The sequence below is a fragment of the Anabrus simplex genome, chromosome 1 (genome assembly GCF_040414725.1).
Source record: "Anabrus simplex isolate iqAnaSimp1 chromosome 1, ASM4041472v1, whole genome shotgun sequence".
Taxonomy (NCBI): domain Eukaryota; kingdom Metazoa; phylum Arthropoda; class Insecta; order Orthoptera; family Tettigoniidae; genus Anabrus; species Anabrus simplex.
Genome location: NC_090265.1, coordinates 590,221,316 through 590,246,201, shown reverse-complemented (window position 1 = coordinate 590,246,201; position 24,886 = coordinate 590,221,316). Strand labels below are relative to the sequence as shown.

The window sequence follows — 24,886 nt, the reverse complement described above, 5'->3', positions numbered from 1 at the left end:
ACCTAAATTTTTTATATTTTAAAAATAGCGCACTGTGCATATATGTTTTCATTTGTTTCCAGTATTGCGCTTTTTACTATATTTTTTTCTCTTCACAATTGATTTTTTCACGTCAACTGTTCCAAAAATTCTACAGGATCATAATTACTTATTCAGTTATATTGAATTATATTATATGTATCTATATATACTTACATTCCCGCGACCGAAGCAAATACTGGATCATTAAGCTATTCTTCATTTTACGTTGGCGTTTGAAACCACAGTGCCTGATGTAGAATATATTGCGCTGATCACCGGGAGCTGGCAAGTTACTTCAATTGATCTACTCATCTTCAGCACGATTATGGATCTTCATATGTGTTCGATTATGTTATGACTTTGTGCCTGACAGTGTATACAAGCTAGCTCATTTAACTGTTCTCCGTTTTTCATAAACATTATAAGACTTTGCCTAACACTGCATGTGCCATACTGCCGTTCAGATAATTACGTACTGTTTCTTTTAAGTGACTTACATTTTACTTCTTCTGAATTTTACAGTGTCTACCCCTGTCATCTTTTATATCACCTCTTCTACTGATCTGGAGTGAACTTGATCTTTTATTTTCTTTTTCCTATGCATTGTTTTTCATGTTCTAATCGGCTGATGATGACCTGGACTAGGATCGAAACTGGAACGACTTCTGCTTATTATTAAATAAGAATGTAATCTCTGCATTTCTTATTCTTTTGTATTGAATAGATTGAACCTCTTTATTTATTATTTCAATTTTAACTGTGATACTTTTCAATACGGAATAATGACATTTTTATCTTTAAATGCTCTAATACTATCAAGGTCGGAAAAGAAAAAAGAGTTGACCAAGGGAGGTCGGACAGGATAGATGAACATGAGGAATCTGGCACAAGTAAATAGAAGCAATTTCAGGACTCAGCTATGGGACTCAAGGTCGCCAACCCACGCTCCCAAGTTAATAATAATAATAATAATGTTATTTGTTTTACGTCCCACTAACTACTCTTTTACGGTTTTCGGAGACGCCGAGGTGCCGGAATTTATTCCCGCAGGAGTTCTTTTACGTGCCAGTAAATCTACCGACACGAGGCTGACGTATTTGAGCACCTTCAAATACCACCGGACTGAGCCAGGATCGAACCTGCCAAGTTGGGGCCAGAAGGCCAGCGCCCTAACCGTCTGAGCCACTCAGCACGGCTCCCAAGTTAAGAGCCCCTGGGGAGTCACCCCTTACGACAGGCATGAGATACTGTGAGTGTTATTCTATCATTCCCACCCAGAGTGAGTTTGATGAAGAGAGAGACTCCTTTGAGTAGATAGCAGTGTTTGAAGATGCAGAGATTTCCTTGTGCTCGTGTTTTTAGGTTCGTCATTGTTTCCTCTTCGTATCGCTCCCTTTTCTTATAGTGATCTGTCATTGTGCTTACCTTATTATGTATTCCTATTCACGTCCAGACCTTTCCATACATGACTTTATTTGTCACTTGTTTTTTCCTTTCTATTACTGTACATCAAGATACACACTAGGATAATTTAGAAGATTAGTGAAATCAGACGTAGCCAAAAGAAAAAAATGTACCTACCTTCTTACTCTTCTTCTTCTTTTCCTTGTGAGACTTAGATTTTGATTTACGGTTAGTGACTAGACCACTCTCATCTGCAGAACCATCAGCATCATACAAGTTGCTGTTGTCTTCCTTCCTACTTTCTTCTTCAGAACTTTCAGCATCATACAAATCCTTGTCATTAAACAATGACTTGAACTGAAAAAGAAACCAAAAATTCTTCTAAATAATGTTCTCTTATTTGTTTCATACAGTTATAACATCAATAATAGTGTTATTCGCTTTACGTCCCACTAACTACTTTTTTTTTTTACAGTTTTCGGAGACGTAAAGGTGCCAAAATTTAGTCTCGCAGGAGTTGTATTATGTTCCAGTAAATGTACTGCCACGAGGCTGAGGTATTTGAGCACCTTCATACACCACCGGACTGAGGCAGGATCAAACCTGCCAAGCTGCGGTCAGAAAGCCAGCGCCTCAACCATCTGAGCCACTCAGCCTGGCTTATAATAGCAATTTACGATGAAAGATCCAAGCACAGAAGTTAACTGAACAACCTTAGTTAACCACGTGAGCTTGATGTGTTCTACACAATGGTTCAATGTTGAATGTCTTATGGTATTATGAATCGTAACTCTTAAGGGGGAATGTTTTATTTAGCCTGGGAAATTCTAGATACAGTACAATAAAAGTTGAAAAAGTCGTGATCAGTTAATACAGTAACATTACTGTAGTGGATTTTTTATAATGGACTAACATTTTAATGTGTACCGTCTGAATCTGTAAATAACTCCAATTACAGCGATGTTTACAATTCAAAATACCATACATAAATTGGTGGAGAAAGGAACTAAGTAATTTTTTTTATCTCTTCAGAAGAAACTAAAACTGAATATGATATTGCACTGAACGAATTAAATTTTCATTTGATATATGGCCTATCGCAATTATTATGCACTTAAGAGAACCAATATATTTATGAGGGATTAGAGATATAATAATTTTAAAAAATTAACATAGTTCCTTTCTGCTGTCGCTGGTAAATGTAGCATATTTCAGTTAAGTTACTTGTGAAACATGTATTTTTGACCACAAAATTATTATTTGAGTTTCTGCTCAAATAAATGAAAATTAACATATTTTAATTACATGATAATCACCTGAATGGAAAAGAAATTACACTATAGGAATAAAAACCTACATATTTATATGATAAGTGTCTTTCAAAGGAAAAATCTTGTGGACAAATATTTCAAAGGAGGGTCAAATCATTTCACAATACAACTGAATCACCACTACTTGCAGCTGGCCACTTCAATATTTCCTCGTAAAAATCTGTGCACCTTCTCCTTTAATGTATTTCATCATTTTCCAAATACTGTATTTTCAAGGTTCACCTTTTCTTTTTTGTAAACCCTGTTCAAGGTCTTAGGAAATTCTGTTACCTTATTTTTTACAAGGTAAAAGGAATGATTAAAGCAACTGTTTATAAAAGGATAGGCATTGTTCAGTCATGCAAGTATTGTTTAAACAGTGATACGCAGAAGCTTTGCTTCTCATTGTGGGATACACCCCTGTGTACTATTTCTCTAGACAGTACATTTTTCTTGTAATAACAAGTGTTGCAGTTAATCTTGGTTGCCACCTTGGAGTGGAGAAAGGAACTATGTCTTTGACGATTCCTTTTTTCCTCACGATGAAGAAAGTTGATGTGAGTTTTCTCCACGATGCACAGTGTTCCCTTCAACACAGGGCGATGCACCTAGGTCAAATTAATAATAATTTTTAAAATACATAAAACAAGCAAATGTGACTTAGTTCCTCCCTCCACTGACCAAATCAATTAAACATATACAAACACTACGAAAGGAAGGAGAGAAAAATATCTTCCAGCTGCCCTAACCTAGTGGTTCATGTTTGTGGATTACTGTAGTCACGTCCTAGTTCGTGAACCATGGGCAACGGCTGAGTGGCCTAGTAAGTGGTCCTGAGAGTCGGGATACCAGTTGCTATGGAATGGGAGTGGGCATCTCGGGCATATTCTGAGTCGCGGCCCTCCTTGTGCTCAGGCGGCTAGGACTATACAATTCACCGGTGGTCCATAACCCGTTAGAGGAGAGATCCTCACTTGGACTATGTGCAAACAGGGCAGCATCCTGCTTCATGAATTTACCAAGCTCAGAACACTTTAAGCAAGCTTCGGACCTATGGGAGTAATGGAGTCCCACTCCCATTTGACAGGCGAGGGACTCCTTGGAAACAACTTGGCGAACGAAATGGAATTCGATGACGAGCTATCAATATTAATGGGGCTTATGGAAGAAAGAAAGTAGAACTGGCTGAGTCAGCAAAGAGGATGCATTTGGGTGTGCTAGGAATAAGTGATGTTCGGGTAAGGGGAGATAACGAGGAAGAGATAGGAGATTATAAAGTGTACTTGACGGGTGTTAGAAAGGGAAGGGCAGAGTCTGGGGTAGGGCTCTTTATCAGGAATACCATTGCACGCAACATAGTTTCTGTTAGGCATGTAAACGAGCGAATGATGTGGGTAGATTTGTCAGTTGCAGGAATTAGAGGACTAGAATTGTGTCCGTGTATTCACCATGTGAGGGTGCAGATGAGGATGAAGTGGACAAGTTTTATGAAGCATTGAGTGACATCGTGGTCAGGGTCAACAGCAAGGATAGAATAGTGATAATGGGCGATTTCAATGCGAGAGTTGGGAATAGAACTGAAGGATACGAAAGGGTGATTGGTAAATGAGGAGAAGATATGGAAGCTAATGGGAATGGGAAGCGTTTGCTGGACTTCTGTGCTAGTATGGGTTTAGCTGTTACGAATACATTCTTCAAGCATAAGGCTATTCACCGCTACACATGGGAGGCTAGGGGCACCAGATCCATAATAGACTATATCTTAACAGACTTTGAATTCAGGAAATCTTTTAGGAATGTACGAGTTTTCCGGGGATTTTTTGATGATACAGACCACTATCTGATCTGTAGTGAACTAAGTATCTCTAGGCCTAGGATGGAGAAAGTGAAATCTGTCTGCAAACGAATAAGGGTAGAAAATCTCCAGGACGAGGAAATTAGACAGAAGTACATGGATATGATTAGTGAGAAGTTTCAAACAGTAGACAATAAGCAGGTCCAGGATATAGAAAGTGAATGGGTGGCATACACGGATGCTGTAGTAGAAACAGCAAGGGAATGCCTAGGAACAACTGTGTGTAAAGATGGGAAAAGGCGAACATCTTGGTGGAATGAAGTGAGAGCAGCTTGTAAACGTAAAAAGAAGGCTTATCAGAAATGGCTCCAAACAAGGGCTGAGGCAGACAGGGATTTGTACGTAGATGAAAGAAACAGAGCGAAGCAAACAGTTGTTGAATCCAAAAAGAAGTCATGGGAAGATTTTGGTAACAACCTGGAAAGGCTAGGTCAAGTAGCAGGGAAACCTTTCTGGACAGTAATAAAGAATCTTAGGAAGGGAGGGAAAAAGGAAATGAACAGTGTTTTGAGTAATTCAGGTGAACTCATAATAGATCCCAGGGAATCACTGGAGAGGTGGAGGGAATATTTTGAACATCATCTCAATGTAAAAGGAAATCATCCTTGTGGTGTTGCGAACAGCCAAGCTCATGAGGAGGAGGAAAATGATGTTGGTGAAATTATGCTAGAGGAAGTGGAAAGGATGGTCAATAAACTCCATTGTCATAAAGCAGCAGGAATAGATGAAATTAGACCTGAAATGGTGAAGTATAGTGGGAAGGCAGGGATGAAATGGCTTCATAGAGTAGTAAAATTAGCATAGAGAGTTGGTAAGGTACCTTCAGATTGGACAAAAGCAGTAATTGCACCTATCTATAAGCAAGGGAACAGGAAGGATTGCAACAACTATCGAGGTATCTCATTGATTAGTATACCAGGCAAAGTATTCACTGGCATCTTGGAAGGGAGGGTGCGATCAGTCGTTAAGAGGAAGTTGGATGAAAACCAGTGTGGTTTCAGACCACAGAGAGGCTCTCAGGATCAGATTTTCAGTATGCGCCAAGTAATTGAAAAATGCTACGAGAGGAATAGGCAGTTGTGTTTATGTTTCGTAGATCTAGAGAAAGCATACAACAGGGTACCGAGGGAGATGATGTTCGCTATACTACGGGACTATGGCATTAAAGGTAGATTTTTTTTGGTTTTTTTTTTGCAAGTTGCTTTACGTCGCACCGACACAGATAGGTCTTACGGCGACGATGGACAGGAAAGGGCTAGGAGTTGGAAGGAAGCGGCCGTGGCCTTAATTAAGGTACAGCCCCAGCATTTGCCTGGTGTGAAAATGGGAAACCACGGAAAACCATCTTCAGGGCTGCCGACAGTGGGATTCGAACCTACTATCTCACGAATACTGGATACTGGCCGCACTTAAGCGACTGCAGCTATCTAGCTCGGTAAAGGTAGATTATTAAAATCAATCAAAAGTATTTATGTTGACAATTGGGCTTCAGTGAGAATTGATGGTAGAATGAGTTCTTGGTTCAGGGTACTTACAGGGGTTAGACAAGGCTGTAATCTTTCACCTTTGTAGTTCGTAGTTTACATGTATCATCTGCTGAAAGGTATAAAATGGCAGGGAGGGATTCAGTTAGGTGGAAATGTAATAAGCAGTCTGGCCTATGCTGACGACTTGGTCTTAATGGCAGATTGTGCCGAAAGCCTGCAGTGTAATATCTTGGAACTTGAAAATAGGTGCAATGAGTATGGTATGAAAATTAGCCTCTCGAAGACTAATTTGATGTCAGTAGGTAAGAAATTCAACAGAATTGAATGTCAGATTGGTGATACAAAGCTAGAACAGGTCGATAATTTCAAGTATTTAGGTTGTGTATTCTTTTTTTTTTTTTTTTTTGCTAGGGGCTTTACGTCGCACCGACACAGATAGGTCTTATGGCGACGATGGGATAGTAAAGGCCTAGGAGTTGGAAGGAAGCGGTCGTGGCCTTAATTAAGGTACAGCCCCAGCATTTGCCTGGTGTGAAAATGGGAAACCACGGAAAACCATCTTCAGGGCTGCCGATAGTGGGATTCGAACCTACTATCTCCCTGATGCAAGCTCACAGCCGCGCGCCTCTACGCGCACGGCCAACTCGCCCAGTGGTTGTGTATTCTCCCAGGATGGTAATATAGTAAGTGAGATTGAATCAAGGTGTCGTAAAGCTAATGCAGTGAGCTCGCAATTGCTATCAACAGTATCCTGTAAGAAGGAAGTCAGCTCCCAGACGAAACTATCGTTACATTGGTCTCTTTTCAGACCAACTTTGCTTTACGGGAGCGAAAGCTGGGTGGACTCAGGATATCTTATTCATAAGTTAGAAATAACAGACATGAAAGTAGCAAGAATGATTGCTGGTACAAACAGGTGGGAACAATGGCAGGATGGTACTCGGAATGAGGAGATAAAGGCTAAATTAGGAATGAACTCGATGGATGAAGATGTACGCATAAACCGGCTTCGGTGGTGGGGTCATGTGAGGCGAATGGAGGAGGATAGGTTACCTAGGAGAATAATGGACTCTGCTATGGAGGGTAAGAGAAGTAGAGGTAGACCAAGACGACGATGGTTAGACTCGGTTTCTAACGATTTAAAGATAAGAGGTAGAGAACTAAATGAGGCCACAACACTAGTTGAAAATCGAGGATTGTGGCGACGTTTAGTAAATTCACAGAGGCTTGCAGACTGAACGCTGAAAGGCATAAGAGTCTATAATGATAATGTATGTATGTATGTATGTATGTATGTATGTATGTATGTCCTAAGCTAGTATAAAGTCAGCGCCAGTCTGTATAAACTATGTACAATACTGTAATTTTATCCTAGTCTGCACATAACAGGTCCAGTTTTATGTGAATAAAAGGCATCTTTTTTTGTTAATATTAACATTAGTGTTTATTTGCATAAAGAAATTATACATAACAAAATCCAATTTATGAATGCTTTGAAAACCCAAAATATAATTTGCAGTTTCTTCCTTTTTATTCTTTTATAGCTTTATCAACACCATTGTGGGGTTGTGGATGTGAACTGTGTAGCACATGTAGGCTTGGCTCTGTTTTATGGCTGGATGCTCTTCCTGTTGCCAACCCTGTGAGGAGGGATGTATTCACATGATTCCATGCAAAGTCTAACTTTGCATTCAAGACAACAGTATACTGTGTCTTTTCTTGTAGCAGAGGAAATTCCTCTTACAGCCATTAAACCAAGACATCAGAGAAGATCTGTGTTTCACCTCCTTAATAAATTAGGAACGGCCATCAATAACAAGAAGATAATCAGGAATGACATTACAGGTCCGAGAAACACACAAATTTCCTCTCCTGCCTCACTGGCACCCCTTTTGAATTGTGACCTGGAAGGAGGAATGATCATAATATGAAGATAAAGTTTGAATTCAAGAGGACAAATTGGAGCAAATAATTATTTATAGGACAAAGAGTAAGGAACTGGAATAATCTATCAAGGAAAGTGTTTGATAAATTTCCCAGTTCTTTGAAAATGTTTAAGAAAAGGCTAGGTAAACAACTGATAAGAAATCTGCCACTTGGACAACAGCCCTAAATGCAGATCACTGATAACTTATTGACTGATTTGATAAGATATTGAGCACTATGAGTGCATAAAAGGCAAAGATGGTCAGCGATTACAAGACGAACAGTACATCCTCAAATATTTGCAAGAACACTTGGAAGAGATTTCCAATAGCAAGTTCGCACATCCTCCTATTCCAGAAGGTAATCCAACAGCAGGTCCTATCTCTCACATCATGTCACAGGAAGTCACCTGTGCCATCACGAGTATGAAGATCCAAAAAGCGTCAAGACCAAATGACCTTCCGGCAGATTTCTGGAAGTTGCGGGAATTAAAAGCACCTGCAATCAACTGGCTGACTCAACTGGCTCTGTTCCCAGTGACTGGGCTACAAGCATCACAATGCCTATCTTTAAACAAAAGGGTGATCCAGCAGAATATGTAAATTCCCATCAAATTTGCCTCCTGACACACACAATGAAGATTTTTGGGAAGAATTCTTGATCAACGACTGCGACATTGTCAGCACTAGTACCAACCAGTGCGGCTTCGTTACGAGTGCTGGAACGACTGATGCAATCTTTGCTGAGAGAATGTTCATTGAAAAGCAGCAAGATAAACAACATCCACTGCATATTACCTTCTTTGACCATGCTCCACACCGTGTGATCTGGTATGCATTTCTTGACCATGGTGTACCAGAAATGCTTGTCAATTTGATCAAGATGCTATACATGAACAACAAAAGACGTGTACGTTGTGCTGTCGGCATCGCGGGGAGCTTCCCAGCGATATAGATGTTGATTTCCATAGGGATATCGGTCTACACTAGGGCTCCGCACTGTCCCCATTGCTCTTTTACCTCATCATGGACTTAAAAACACAGGACCTGCAAAGGAGTGTCCCTCGGACTTCTCTCATACACAGATGAAGTTACACGTGTTGATGCCACCAGAAGAGAATTGCAGTGTCACGTTGAAGACTGGAACAGCAGTCTCTCATAATATTATCTTACGAGGGAATATCGGCAATGATAAAGTCTCCGATCGCAATGAAACTTGGAAATCACATTGAGGTACAAGTAAGAAAGATGTCAGCCTCAATTTTGGGTGCCAACATTCATCAGGGCGTTAACTAAGGAGCCTAAAAGTTGTAACGTTTCAAGTTCCGCGTAAACAGCGATGAATACCTGCTGGCCAATGCTAAGCCGGTACATAGCCTGACTCCTGCCACACCTCTGCACCTCCCCCCTCCTATTGGTTCATGCCACCTTTTTTTCCTTCTCCCCGCGCCTGCCCGTCTGCTTAGCTGTTGAACGGGACCGGCGCTATACTTTGCTTCTTTTCGTACTGTAATTATTGAAATTCTTCAAATATGTTCCTTTTCACACATAATGATAATAAATAACCTAAACTAATATATCCATATTTTATTCAAATTTTATACATTCATTCCTAATGTTTTACCAGTTTGTACAATAGCCATTTTAATTTTTACATATGTAACTGCCATTGTACCCAGAAGACCGTAGCATGATAGTTTAATATCAGTACTTGTTGAATACATAGACCTTCATCAGCAATAATGCAGAAGTACCGGTAAATTAAGACTACACGTCTGCGTTTGATTACTGCATATCTACTGCATATATAAATGCACATCTTTTTTATTTTTCAAGACTTTTCTTATTAAGTCAAACTTTACTACATTCCATGTCATACTCGTATCAAAGTTGTCTATGCATTAAATCGATTTACACTGACTTAGCAAATGTCATGGGATAGTCACCTAATAGCGTGTGCGGCCTCCTCTGGCCCTGCAAACTGCAGTGAGACGCCGTGGAATTGAGTCGACAAGTCGCTGGTAGTCCTCTGGACGCAGCTGACCCAAATCATTTGCAGAGCAGCCGCCAATGCTGGTCTGTTCGTGGGTGCAGGATCCATGGCACGAAACCTGTGTTCCAGGACATCCCGGATATGCTTGATAGGGTTCATATCGGGCTCCTGGGTGGCCATGGCAGTCGTTGGACCTTCGCTGTATGTTCCTGGAACCATTCCCGGGCGACGTGAGAGGGATGTGGCTGCGTGTTATCATCTTGAAACACCGCAGAACCGTCTGGGCGCTGGAAGGCCAAAAATGGGTGGAGATGCCCTCCGAGCAGCTCAACATACCACGTACCATTCAAAGTCTCTTCCAGAACAATTAGGGGGCCCATTCCATACCAGGAAAATGCACCCCAGACCATAACAGAGACACCAGCGCCCTGGACCACACCTTCGAGGCAGGCGGCATCCATCGTTTCATGTGGTCTGTACTATACACGGTGCCTCCCATCGGCATGGTGCAGTTGAAATCGTGATTCGTCCGACCATATCACGTTATGCCATTGTTCCAGTATCCATCCCTGGTGACTGGCAACAAATGCGCGTCGCCGTGCCCGATGACGTTGGGTTAACAGTGGCACCCGTGTGCGGCGCCGGCTCCCATACCCCATGTTCCTACGGATTGTCCACTGGAAGATGTGTCTAGCACGGTCTGTGTTGAATTGAGCCCTGATTTGTTGCACGGTTGCCGTCTGTCACTATTGACAATCCGTCTCAGATGTCGCCGGTCACGGTCATCGAGGGTGGCTGGACAGCCGGTCGTTCGTCTGTTGTGGACGGTGACACCCGTATTCAACCATTCACGATACACCCTGGACACGGTTGATTGTGTGAAGCCGAATTCCCGCACCACTTCCAAAATCGCACTGACCACCATACCCCGTTCGAACAGTGTCAGCTTACGACGACGTTCCATGTTACACCCGTCACATGCACAGCCACTGCTTGCAAGGTCTCCTATACAACTGCTGATGGCACAAGCAATACACCTGCGCATCAGTGCTCCACTATCCCATGACATTTGCTTAGTCAGTGTATATTCGGCAACCATTGCTGCAATTGAAATGTATTGTGTCTGTCACTGTAAAACATAAATAAATTGTTCAGTACAAGCATAAATAAAAACATTCTACTTATATTCCTTATACCAGGGTACGCAATATGGAAAAATACCAGTAGTTTCAAACGCGGAGTTTATAATTATTGTTGTCCGCGATTTCATTATGACACAACTGATAGCGTACACAGAGAGAGAGAGAGAGAGAGAGAGAGAGAGAGAGAGAGAGAGAGAGAGAGAGAGAGAGAGTGTGTGTGTGTGTGTGTGTGTGTGTGTGTGTGTGTGTGTGTGTGTGTGTGTGTGTGTGTGTGTGTGTGTGTGTGTGTGTGTGTGTGTGTGTGTGTGTGTGTGTGTGTGTGTGTGTGTGTGTGTGTGTGTGTGTGTGTGTGTGTGTGTGTGTGTGTGTGTGTGTGTGTGTGTGTGTGTGTGTGTGTGTGTGTGTGTGTGTGTGTGTGTGTGTGTGTGTGTGTGTGTGTGTGTGTGTGTGTGTGTGTGTGTGTGGGGATGGGGCAAAAAAAGGTCTGGACCTGTAACCAGGTTTTTGTATTCCGAGGTACCGAATCTCTTTACATTCATTGAGATCCTCTACGTGGACACTTAATTTCTTTAAATAAAAAGATATTTAACGTTGTTTAAAGGTGGGCGATTTATTTAATGGTGGGTGATTTAATGTAATTAATTTCATATGTATGTCCACTCTAAAGGATACTGCCAACAGCTTTAAGGCGGCTGCAGAAGTAAATAATCATTAGCGTAGGTCGGACACGGTACCCCATCCCAAGTTTGACCACACCCGATGGTGCTTAACTCGGGGTTATACCCACAAATGTGACAACTCACCAGAATTAGCAGGAATGAAAGTATAAAATTTGAATAAAATGTGTTTATATTAGTTTAGGTTATTTATTATCATTATGTGTGAAAAGGAACGTTATGTAAAGGATTTCAATAATTATAGTACGACAAGAAGCAATGTATAGCGCCAGTCCCGTTCAACGGCTAAGCAAACAGGCAGGCCAGGAGACAATGAATAAGTGTGGCATGAACAAATAGGAGTGAGGAGGGGAGGAGGTGCAGAGGTGTGGCAGGAGTCAGGCAGTGTACCAGCTTAGCATTGGCCAGATGGTATTCATCACTGTTTGCGTGCAACTTGAAATGTCGCAACTTTTATTCCCCTTAGTTAACGCCCTAATGAATGTCGGCACCCAAAATTAATGCAGACATCTTTTTTACGTGTACCTCAATGTATTTTCCAAGTTTCATCGCGATCGGAGACTTATCCATTGCCGATGTTCTCACGTTTCACTGAAGAAAAGAAAACTGAATACCTGGAAACCATCCCAAGCAAATGCTCCATCTAAGTTACGGAACACCAATAACACAACACAGAAATGCATATGCTCAATTGGCCGATGAGCATCACACTTGCATCATGTCAGAAACGACACCGTTCGCCAGCAAATGGGCATTGCACCGATCACTGAGAAGGCATGGCAAAAACATCTCTAATCGTATGGTCACATCCTGCATGCTGCACCTGGAATAGTTGCAAATTTCACCCAATTCTTTGAAATTAATGGGCAATATTCGTGGACGTTCAAAGCAGCGCTGACATGATGCAGTAAATGCTAATACGTAGACTCTGAAGGGGGCCTTTGTTAATGATTTTAAGTATTTTCATGTCTTTTTCAATATTGGTGAAATTATGCTTGGAGTCTTGTATGTGTTGTCCTATAGCAGAGAATGTGTTGTATTTAATGGCTATAGGACAACACATACAAGACTCCAAGCATAATTTCACCAATGTTAAAAAAGACATAAAAATACTTAAAATCATTAACAAACACTACTGAAAATTGTTTTATTCACCTTGACCAATACTTCAACCCTAATTTCAATTTAAATGACATTTCTGAAAAAACCAATATTCTATTTAACTTCCTAATTCTTCTTCTCAAAAATACTAAACTTCTAAACCCAAATTCAATTTTCCATGCCTTACACAGTTCCTACCCATGTTTTCTACCTCCAATAACCCACCCTAAACTACCCCTCCTTTATTTCCCTATCCTATCCTTTCCCATCCTCTTAACTTCCAATCCTTTTAATCTTCTCTTATCTACTAATCCTCCTCCTTTATTAACTTATCCTATCTTTTCCTTTCACCTCCCCTCTTGAAAAAAAAAAAAAAAAACTTTACGAATTAAATTGTATACTAGTATACTATAGTGCCACCTGCATTTTGGGTCTTTGCAACATTCAAAATTAAAATCATGTCTTGCGCTGCCTTGGACTACCTCAATTACGACCTGAATTCTTATCTTCAAGAAGTAGCGCACTGTGCATATGCGTTTTTCATTTGTTTCCGGTATTGCGCCTTTTACCATTTTTCTCTTCACAATTGTATTTTACGTCAACTGTTTTAAAGAATCTACAAGATCATAGTTACATACTTCAATTATTTTAAATTATATTAAATTATATTATATGCATTTTCGCAACCGAAACAATTACAGGCTGGATCATTAAGCTATTCACAGAGTTTCATCGGCATTTGAAAGCACTGTGCCGGACATTGAGTATGTTGCGCTAATCTTCAGGAGCTAGCATTTTGCTTCAATCAAGCGACTCGTCTTCGACTTCTACACAATTTTGGGACTTCATATTTATTAAATTGTGTTGTGACTTCGTGTCTGATAGTATATGCAGGCTGGCTCACTTAACTGTTCACCTCTTCTCGTAAACATTTTGAGACACAGTGCCAAACTCTTCAGAAGATTGCGCCTTACTTCATATAAGTGACTGACCTTCTACTTCTTCTAGATTGTACGATTTAAAATCGTGCAGTGCTAATTCCCATTATCTTATATTGCTTCTTGAACTGTTTCTGTGAAAGACTCATCCTTTAATTTCTTGTTTTCCTACGCATTGTTTTTTATTTTTATTCGGCTGATGATGATCCAGATTGGGATCGAAATCGGTACCGCTTCCGCTTATAATTAAATAACTTGTATTGAATAGGTTGAACTCTGTTATTTGTTATTTCAATTTAATTGTGATACAGTTCAATACAGAACATCATGAAATTTTTTTCTTTAAATGGTAGCTGATGCCATATGATTATCTTTTACTCTGCCCTTTCTTGTCTTTCCTAGCACCGATCTTAAAAATTTCATTTTAATGGCCTGGATTTTATTCTCCAGACTTTTTTTTCAGTATCCAAGTCTTCACTGCATATGTCAGTACTGGGCTATAGTACATCTTGCAGATCACCCTACATCTCATTAGTACTTCCTTCCTCCACACCATGTTTGTCACACTCCGGTAGAATGTATTTCCCTGACGAATTCATTTACTGATCTCCATGTCCAGACCTGCATCCTACATGCTTCCCAAGTACTTGGAGCTCTCCACAAGTTCACAGATTCGTCCCCTCCAGACCTGCATCCTACATGCTTCCCAAGTACTTGGAGCTCTCCACAAGTTCACAGATTCGTCCCCTAAGTTTTATAATTCCTTTCTCCTCTAGTCTTACTATTCTCCATACTGATTTTCATTCCATAATTTTCAATAATCGCATTCAATATGTTGAGCTGCTCTTGTTCTTCCTCTCTGTTTGCTCCCCACACCACATCATCATCTGCAAACCACATTACCTTCAGATACCTGTCCCCACATTTTTCCTGTCTCCTTCACAATTTTGTCCATAATCATTATGAATAACACAGCAGACTTCCTTGTCATAGTCTAGTTTCATTCCAAAATAACTCTGTCCTCCCCACATGTATCTAGACACCACTGCAACAATTTCTGTACATTACTTGTATATACTTAAGTACTTTCCATAATCTTTTGCTTCTTAGCAAGAAACATGCTAAATGTACTATTCACAAAATACCAAAACTCAAAATTTCTGAAAAATGTCCTTCCATTGATTGTGGATGCGTACTACTGGGAGGTAAGAAGCATCTAGAAGATAGATGAGAAGAGAGTCACATTACATTGCAACGACAGTTTATGAAGCCGAGGGGTTTGTCTTTAGTCCTTTATTTCACATAATGCTTTTGTTTCTCTTTCCTATTGTATCCCCTTCCCATCCTGTGTCTCTCATTCCCATTGTATCCCCTTCTCATGCTTATATGTTAAAGTCCTTACTTATCCTTTGTGACTGTTTCTGTCTTTCTTTCTTTCTTTCTTTCTTTCTTTCTTTCTTTCTTTCTTTGATTCATGTATAAATTCACACAAAATGACAAGCCTTCATTCGAAATAACATTTTAATGGACCAAGCAGCACTGGTGTTGAAGGTAATTTTTGTTTCCAGACAAGTTAAGGACTCATTTGGCTTCTATAGTAAAGATGCTTCATTATGTTTACCTGTTGCCACAATACTTGACCAATTAAAAAGGAAGGACTTTGCATTTACCTTTACCTTACATTTAGAAAACACAATCAATTCATAAGCACAATAGAAATTACATGTTCATGGTATATAAAAAATCATCCCACTAAAAGGTGTTTCTCTTTATAGTTTCAAAAAATTTGCTTTGCCATTTTGCACAATTCAACAAACGAATTTATGACTCATACATTTTTACCATATCCCTTTCAGACCGTGTACGCACAATTGTGCGGGTTCGTATTTTATTTACGTCTGAGCTTACTTGACATTTTCTTGGCGCGAGACCGGACTGCAGTGCTTGTGCGGGACACGTAGCATGTACTTCAGCTGTTTTTATTAAGTACTTGACCACCAGGGGGCAGGAAGAAGAGTTTAAAAATACAGTTCATTGGCAAGATGGCGGGAAGCAGTAATGTCTAAAGTAAGTATTTATTTACTGCATTCATATTAATCTAGAAGCTTTACTGAATATCAGAATATAATCAATGAAGTGTGTAAATTGTGTAGCAAACGTAAATTGTGAACTTACAACATCGTACGTAATACCATGAGGTTTTGAATGTTGATATGCACATGTGCTGGCTAGGTTTCCTTACAGACAATGCATGCTGGAGTGCTGGGTGCTGTCACAAAAACGACTGTGAAAGCAAAAGATTCACAATTAAGTATTTATTTATTTTCCACCTAGTCGATACAATGATTGCTTAAGGCAATTTTTAATGGTCAAAAGTGGTACATGTTTCGTATATTATCAACATCTTCAGCCACATAACACTGTTTAGATGAAAAATATATAAAATTGACAAAGTAATGCTTTAGAGGAAGTGACCTTAAAATTAACATAAGATTGACAAGATTAAAACAAACAAATAACTCAAGAGAAAATATATAAAATTATTTCTACAATAGAAAGCAGTCGTCAAGGAAACACTTGTACAATATTCCATAGAGAAATTGTCCTAATAAATATTCTTTTCTTAATAATTCATGAAAAAAGATCAATTGATAAATTAATAATTATACAATTTATAAGTAATTATCGAAATGAAGAAATCCTGATATCACAGTGCGGCTCTTATTATTAACATAGATGAAAATATAACTACTAATTCCTAGTTGTCAAATCTTATTAAGCCTGCTTTCCTTTGGAACAGTAACTCCTGTCATTCTTTCACAGTTTTGCGCCGGGTGTAATATTGATGATGCGTTCTTCCTTGCTCTTGCACCTGAGGAGGTGGAGGAGCGGGGGAGATAGGTGTGTCAAGAATTTCCTTGCTGTCACCTATAGCTTCAACTGAGGAGGAATAAGTTGTAGGGCTATATGTAGGTGGAGAAATTCCAATTCTTTTTTCTTGATCCTTCTCAAGCATTTTTAAATATACTAGAATTTGATAATATAATGGATTCTTATATTCTACAGCCTCATTAAGGTTATCATTTTTCTTTACAAGTTGGTCTAGATGAATGTACAGGTCTTCATATGTGTTCATTAAGCTGCCCTTTTTTAACTTTTTTATGATGGTCAGGTCTTGTTCTATGTTGGTAAATTTATGACCTGTGGCAGTCATGTGTGATCCCATTGCTGAGAATCTTCTATGTTTTTCAGCATTCACATGTTCCAAATATCTAACTTTAAAATTGCGGCCAGATTGTCCTATGTATGTATTCTTACATTCAAAGCATGTAAGTTTATATATACCGGAATCAAAAAATGTATCTTTTTCCGAGAGATTTATTGTATCATGGTTGAAAATACTATGTTTCATGTTGTTATTGGTGGAAAATGCAATTTTGAAATTTTTTCTCTTAAATAAATTTGTTATTACATGAATGTTTGGATTATTATATGTGAACTTGATATATTTTTCAGTTTTACTAGGTTCGACTGCTAATTTAGATTGTTGCTTCTCCGAAAATTTATTAATTATTTTATCAATCATGTTATTGTTGAAACCATTCAAGAGGGCTTGTTGTCGGATAAACAACAGTTCTTTATTCCGTTCAGATTTGGATAAAGGAATACTAAACGCTCTGTTAACGTAACTATAATATGCTGATCTTTTCTGTGCCTCAGGGTGTAACGAGTTGTTCTTGATAGTGGTCAGTGTGAAAGTGGATTTTCTGTGTATTTTGAAAGAAAATCCTTTTTCTTCTCTTGTTGTGACTATGTCCAGAAAATTCAGTGATTTTTCAACCTCTTCTTCTAAAGTGAATTTTATATTGGAATCCAAATTATTCAATATATTTAAAACTTTATTGCTATCGGTGAGTCTGTTATCTATTATAGCGTAAACATCGTCCACATAACGTGTCCAAAAATCCAAACCCTCTATTTTATTAATAATTTTCGTGTGTTCCAAATAGTCTAAGTATATATTAGCCAATATTCCTGATGCTGGGGCTCCCATTGAGAGTCCTTTTTGTCGGTAAATTTTATTATTAAACGTAAAATAATTTTGATTTAACACGAATTTTAAAACATTAATAAAATCTTCAATTTCTGGTATGCTTACTAATTTGTTCTTCGTTAAATTCTTCTTAATGATTCTGATAGTGTCTTCTATTGGAATGTTTGTATACATGTTGGTTATGTCAAACGAACATGTCGTGTGAGATGATCCAAGTTTAAAATCTTTAACTAGATTGCAAAAATCCACTGAGTTTTTGATAGGTGTTTTACAATGAAATACATATTTACTTGATAAGAAATTATGTATAAATCTAGAAGTTTTATAAATGGGGCTATTTTTGAAATTTATGATAGGTCTAATCGGTTCTCCCTGTTTATGTAATTTCGGTAGTGCTCTCGCAGTCGGGAGTCTAGGGTTCATATTTATTAATGTTTGCACATCATGTTCATTAAACAAGAAAGACGTGCTCTTTAATAGTTTTTTAAGATCCCTCTGAATACGTGATGTCGGGTCTTTATCAACTGTACTAAACGAATTGTTATTAAAAAATGTTTCTGTTTTTTCAATATAAACATTTCTATCTAGGGCTACAACTGTTCCTCCTTTATCTGCTTTTGTGATAATTAAGTTATTTAGTTTGATTTTTTGTTTCAAGTTATTAACCGCCTTGTTGGTGCCTCGAAGTGATTGTAAACCTTTTACTAAAATAGGAATTTTCTTCTTAGCTTCATACCTTATGTCATTCTGTAAGTCTACAGGTAGATTCTGTATTGCTGTTTCTGTTTCAGCTAATGTGGTGATTAAATCATAACTTTTGTTTGAACTTGGCCAATTGAAATTAGGGCCTTGACTTAAAATAGAGGTTTCTTCTTCATTAAATTCTATCTCAGACAAGTTTTTAATTGGAGGTGGATAAACACTATCATCAAACGTAAGATTAGGAACTAACCTTCTTTCTTCTCTATTAGATGCTAAATTTTTCAACTTAAATAATTTATTATCCAAAATTTCTTGCTTCATTTTAAGTGTGTTCTGACCACTATCAAGAACAACTCGTTACACCCTGAGGCACAGAAAAGATCAGCATATTATAGTTACGTTAACAGAGCGTTTAGTATTCCTTTATCCAAATCTGAACGGAATAAAGAACTGTTGTTTATCCGACAACAAGCCCTCTTGAATGGTTTCAACAATAACATGATTGATAAAATAATTAATAAATTTTCGGAGAAGCAACAATCTAAATTAGCAGTCGAACCTAGTAAAACTGAAAAATATATCAAGTTCACATATAATAATCCAAACATTCATGTAATAACAAATTTATTTAAGAGAAAAAATTTCAAAATTGCATTTTCCACCAATAACAACATGAAACATAGTATTTTCAACCATGATACAATAAATCTCTCGGAAAAAGATACATTTTTTGATTCCGGTATATATAAACTTACATGCTTTGAATGTAAGAATACATACATAGGACAATCTGGCCGCAATTTTAAAGTTAGATATTTGGAACATGTGAATGCTGAAAAACATAGAAGATTCTCAGCAATGGGATCACACATGACTGCCACAGGTCATAAATTTACCAACATAGAACAAGACCTGACCATCATAAAAAAGTTAAAAAAGGGCAGCTTAATGAACACATATGAAGACCTGTACATTCATCTAGACCAACTTGTAAAGAAAAATGATAACCTTAATGAGGCTGTAGAATATAAGAATCCATTATATTATCAAATTCTAGTATATTTAAAAATGCTTGAGAAGGATCAAGAAAAAAGAATTGGAATTTCTCCACCTACATATAGCCCTACAACTTATTCCTCCTCAGTTGAAGCTATAGGTGACAGCAAGGAAATTCTTGACACACCTATCTCCCCCGCTCCTCCACCTCCTCAGGTGCAAGAGCAAGGAAGAACGCATCATCAATATTACACCCGGCGCAAAACTGTGAAAGAATGACAGGAGTTACTGTTCCAAAGGAAAGCAGGCTTAATAAGATTTGACAACTAGGAATTAGTAGTTATATTTTCATCTATGTTAATAATAAGAGCCGCACTGTGATATCAGGATTTCTTCATTTCGATAATTACTTATAAATTGTATAATTATTAATTTATCAATTGATCTTTTTTCATGAATTATTAAGAAAAGAATATTTATTAGGACAATTTCTCTATGGAATATTGTACAAGTGTTTCCTTGACGACTGCTTTCTATTGTAGAAATAATTTTATATATTTTCTCTTGAGTTATTTGTTTGTTTTAATCTTGTCAATCTTATGTTAATTTTAAGGTCACTTCCTCTAAAGCATTACTTTGTCAATTTTATATATTTTTCATCTAAACAGTGTTATGTGGCTGAAGATGTTGATAATATACGAAACATGTACCACTTTTGACCATTAAAAATTGCCTTAAGCAATCATTGTATCGACTAGGTGGAAAATAAATAAATACTTAATTGTGAATCTATTGAAGTGCGATACGGACCATGAAGCTGATTTTATGTAATGTGAAAGCAAAACTCGTACTCTACATGAGAAATGTAATGTATAAGATTTTAATTGTTTAAAATCATTCCACACTGTAAAATAGAACATTTGTTCATGTACATGTGCATATTCACATGTACCGAGTTGAATTTTTTTAATTTTTAATTTTTTTGCAAGTAGTGAATGAAGTCCTGACACGCACAATTGTGTGGGTTCTGTTTTTCAGATGATAGTTCTTATTTTGTAAAATAAACTTGTAAAAACATGTATTTGAGAGCATTTTAGTAAGTTTTTGATGTTTTGACACCTCCAGATTTCTTTCAGGTCTGATGACAAGTTGCTGCTGCCAAAAGGGCAGCAAAAGCAAAACTCTTCCTCAATCTAGAAAATGTAACCTTTACTTGTGTTTGAACGAAGATTTAATTGTTTTAAATTATTCCCCACTGTAAAATAGAACATTTAATCTTGTACATATGTATATTCACATGCATTGAGGTAATTTTTCTTTTTTGTAAGTAGTGAATCAAGTCCTGACACGCACAATTGTGAGGGTGCTTTTTTTTCAGATGTTAATTTTTATTTTGTAGAATAAACTAAAAATATATGTATTTAAGAGCATTTTAGTCAGTTTTTGACGTACAAACAAAAATTCACACCGCCAGTTTTCTTTCAGGTCTGAAAGGGATATGGTCTATGATAACAGAGATATTCCAGAATTTAGATTTTTATTGCTAACACCATCCACACAACCAACGGCCGTAGCCATGTTGAAACACCGGATCCCATGAGATCTCTGAAGTTAAGCAACATTGGGCATGGTCAGGAGTTGGATGGGTTGCCACGTGCTGTTGGTGGGGGGTAAGGGAATGGAGGAGCGGAAAGGAACTGGCCACCCTACCGCACATAAACTCCAGCTCAGGAACACCTCTGCGGAGGTTTGGACCTGCCTTCAGGCAGTATAACCCTTACCTTACCATCCACACCATCCATCGCCAACATGAACCTATAGTTCAATCATCATGGTAATTACAAGGGGCGATCAAAAAGTTTCTGTTCGACAGCCGTACAGTCCTGAATCGGGATGCCAATCAGGCAAAATCACCATGAGCATTGAGGCACTCATCCCGAAACACCAAGTTGAAGATTCCCGTGTGGTATAACACCGTGTCCTGCTGCGTGAGGAAGTCCGTAACCATCTGCTCGCACATCCTCATACAACAGGAAGCATTGCCGCTTCAAGGCCTTTTTGAGGGGTCCAAAGGCGTGATAATCGCATGGGGAAAGATCAGGACTAGAGCGCGGGTGCTCGAGTGTCACCCACTTGAAGCGGCATACCTTCTGCGTGACAACCTTTGTGGTGCGGGCTGGCCTCCCAGATCGACCAGCGTCTTGTATCGAAACACGACCACACAGAACTTGGTGCACCATTCCACAACAGTAGTTTTTGACAGACATGCTGCCCCATACACAGTCTTTATTCTCCAATGGATGTCCACTGGTGTTTGTCCTCCAGCAGCCAAAAACAGAATAACGCATGTTGGTCCTGTTTGGATGCATTTGGTAATAACGTCGCCATAGTTCATGTGGCCGCATTTAATGCATGCACCTTGGCACGACAAGACTACCACACTAATCCCTTCGCCTACGTATCTGTGCTTGAACTTTGTTGTGCACAAGGTGAAGAGAATAAATCTGCATTAATCATTGATGTTACAGGGCGCACGGCTATACTGTAAATGTCCGTGAGAGGGCTTGGCAATACTAATGAAGGTCTACATGCCACAAATTCATTGATAGTGCTTGGCAAATTTTGTAATTCCAGAGTTGCGCGGGAAAAGAAATGCAGTATTGTAAAACATGCTAACAGTGAAAAACACGTAACAAAGCGACAAGAAAACTCTATCGCTGTCGCGGGTCCATCTCAATCTTGAACAAAACAGACATCTATTCCAGAGTGACTGGACAGCTGAGAACAATGGAAAACCTTCAAAGATCACTTCTCAAGAACAGTTGAGGTAGACATGATATGGGCAGAATTCTCTGCAAAACGTAAAGCATTTCACCTTATTTTCTTGACACAGCATAAGCCCAAGCCCATATGATGTCTACAATTAAGGGCTGTGAAAGCATCAATGTTAACAGCTGAAGTGTTTACGAAAGTAAATATCCCACTGACTTCTCAAAAAACAGAGAGTCACGAGCATGGATTACTGAGTTTTTGAATGAAGAGCTGGCATGAGTGAAAACTCTACATGAGAAATATTTAGCAGGTAACTAAAATGTACCTCACTGACTCACCCAATTGGTATTAATTCAGATCCTAGATGCATAAATACAACATTGTGGCAAGCGGACACAATGAACAGAACTCTCGTGGAGTAAATGATGGCGATGTGGAAATTACAATCTCAACAAATCAAATGGCAGTAGTAGGTTAGGTTATGATCTGGACAAATCAAATAGAAGTGACAGGTTAGATTACGTGTGTTAATAAAAGCAGCCCACCTGCCACCACCATTGCAATCTCCCTACGAGAAATCAAGTTTTGGTCCAGGATTCAATTCCTTGGTTTATTTTGGTCTAGGGACTATTCCTTCTTTCTATATTAGTGTGTCTTGGTTACCAAAGCAACACCACTACTGACAGAATAGCGTGTTGTGTTTTTGTAAAAAAAAAAATTTAAGTTCCAGCTGAAGTTCACAATGCATATGCGGTGTAACACAAACACCTTAATTGGAACTTAGATGGCGTCATCAGCTCCCACTTGGAATGCTAACACACAATGAGCACAAATGAGAGGTGTGTTTAGGATCATTGTCCTGCTGTAGAACAATCAGCTTCATTCCAGATGGCACAGCATTGTGCAAAAGGATACAGTGATATTGTTTCTTTTCCGGTATTCCCTCTACTTTCACCAAATCACCAACCTGATTATTTCCAAAACATCCCCACACCATCACATTTCCTCCTCCATGCTTCACAGACGGAGGAATTATGCAGGATTCCATAACCCTTTTGCCGGGGTGACGACAATTGGAACCGAATTTTTCAAATTTAGTGTCATCTGTCCAAAGCACCCTTTTCCATTGTTCAGCAGTCCAGTTAGCAGGCATTTTGGCCCAATGTAGCCTTTTCTGCTTGTGTACAGTTTTCAACAATGGTTTCTGTGCCGCTACGCGACCAAACAATCCCACCTCAAGCAGACAATTTTTCACTGTTGTCACAGACACAGGTTGTTCCCTTGTTTTATTTATCTCTGAGCAAATATCTACCGCTGTGTGCCTTCTGTCACTGCGTGGTCAATCCTCATGACTACCAGTTTTCCTCTCTGCGTTTCACTGCTCTGCGAAAGCTGCACTCTGAAATTTTCAAATTTTCCGCAATTTTTCGGTTTGACCACCCAATTTATTTATAAGCACAAGCCTTGGCTCTGTTTTCTTGGGTTAAATTGGCCTTCTTTCCCACATTCGATTGTTTGATGTGTGTTGTTACAGTAGTTATGCCCAGATAACAATGTAGAAAATAAACAATCTGGTACAGAGATTAACATACAACTGCTCAGGATAACTACTGTAGGCTAACTGTCAACTTACAAGACAGCGAGGAAACAAGAAGGACAAGTAATCACGTGAGATAGGCATGTTTATTACCTGGGAAATGGCCGGAAGTTATCCAGGTAGAAGCAGGCAGTAAAAGTTGGGGACCATCAATCTGTCAACTTCTTTGAAAAGATAAAGTAAAATCTTGCAATATGCACTGAAATAGCTTTATGAAAGTGCTGAAAGCATCCATACATAAGTAACAGAACTAAAGTACCACTTATCACACAGAAAACAATTATTTAAGAAAATTATTGATTTTCGTAGGTGAGTCTAAACTTTCTGACACTAGTGTACATTCGAATAACGTTTAATGCTACCTGTTAGTGGACGTGGAGGTAATACATGCAGTTTTAGAACAGTCCAGAAGAGTGTGCTGCTCCAGTCACGTGTGGACACAACATGACAACAGCACATTTGTGTCCCATGTACTATACATACATGCCTCGACGAGTCTTTACCACTTCTGTCCATACGCGCAGAGTGATACTGAATCAGGGCAGTTGCTGGCCTGGATGGTGTACACCACAGCTATGTTGTGAGGACATACAGCTGCTATCGTGTGACAGAAAATGTTGAAAATCGTCCTTGCAGTGGTCGTCTGCAGACAACAACAACAGCTGACAATCGTTACATACCAATCCTGGTTCGCAGGAACCCGGCAGACACCGCAATAGAACTGCGTAATGCCATACGGCAAGCAACTGGCACGGCTGTGTCTATGCAGACAATCAGAAACAGTCTCCACAGAGTTCACCTATAGTCAAGAGTTCCTCGGCGAGCGTCTGTACGTACACCCCAACACCGAGGTGCCAGGTACAGATAGGCGAGGGACTTAGGCTGGACTCTGGAAGAATGACAACTAGTCCT

The 24,886-nt window shown here is 39.0% G+C and overlaps 1 protein-coding gene across 1 annotated transcript in view; it reads right to left on the bottom strand.

The window, feature by feature from the left end:
• LOC136881080 (claspin) overlaps window positions 1-24,886 on the bottom strand; it is a 92,002-nt gene that overhangs the window by 30,920 nt on the left and 36,196 nt on the right. The window contains exon 4 of the mRNA XM_067153740.2: window positions 1,603-1,782. Within this exon, the coding sequence (XP_067009841.2) occupies window positions 1,603-1,782 (180 nt within the window). The remainder of the gene's footprint in view (window positions 1-1,602; window positions 1,783-24,886) is intronic.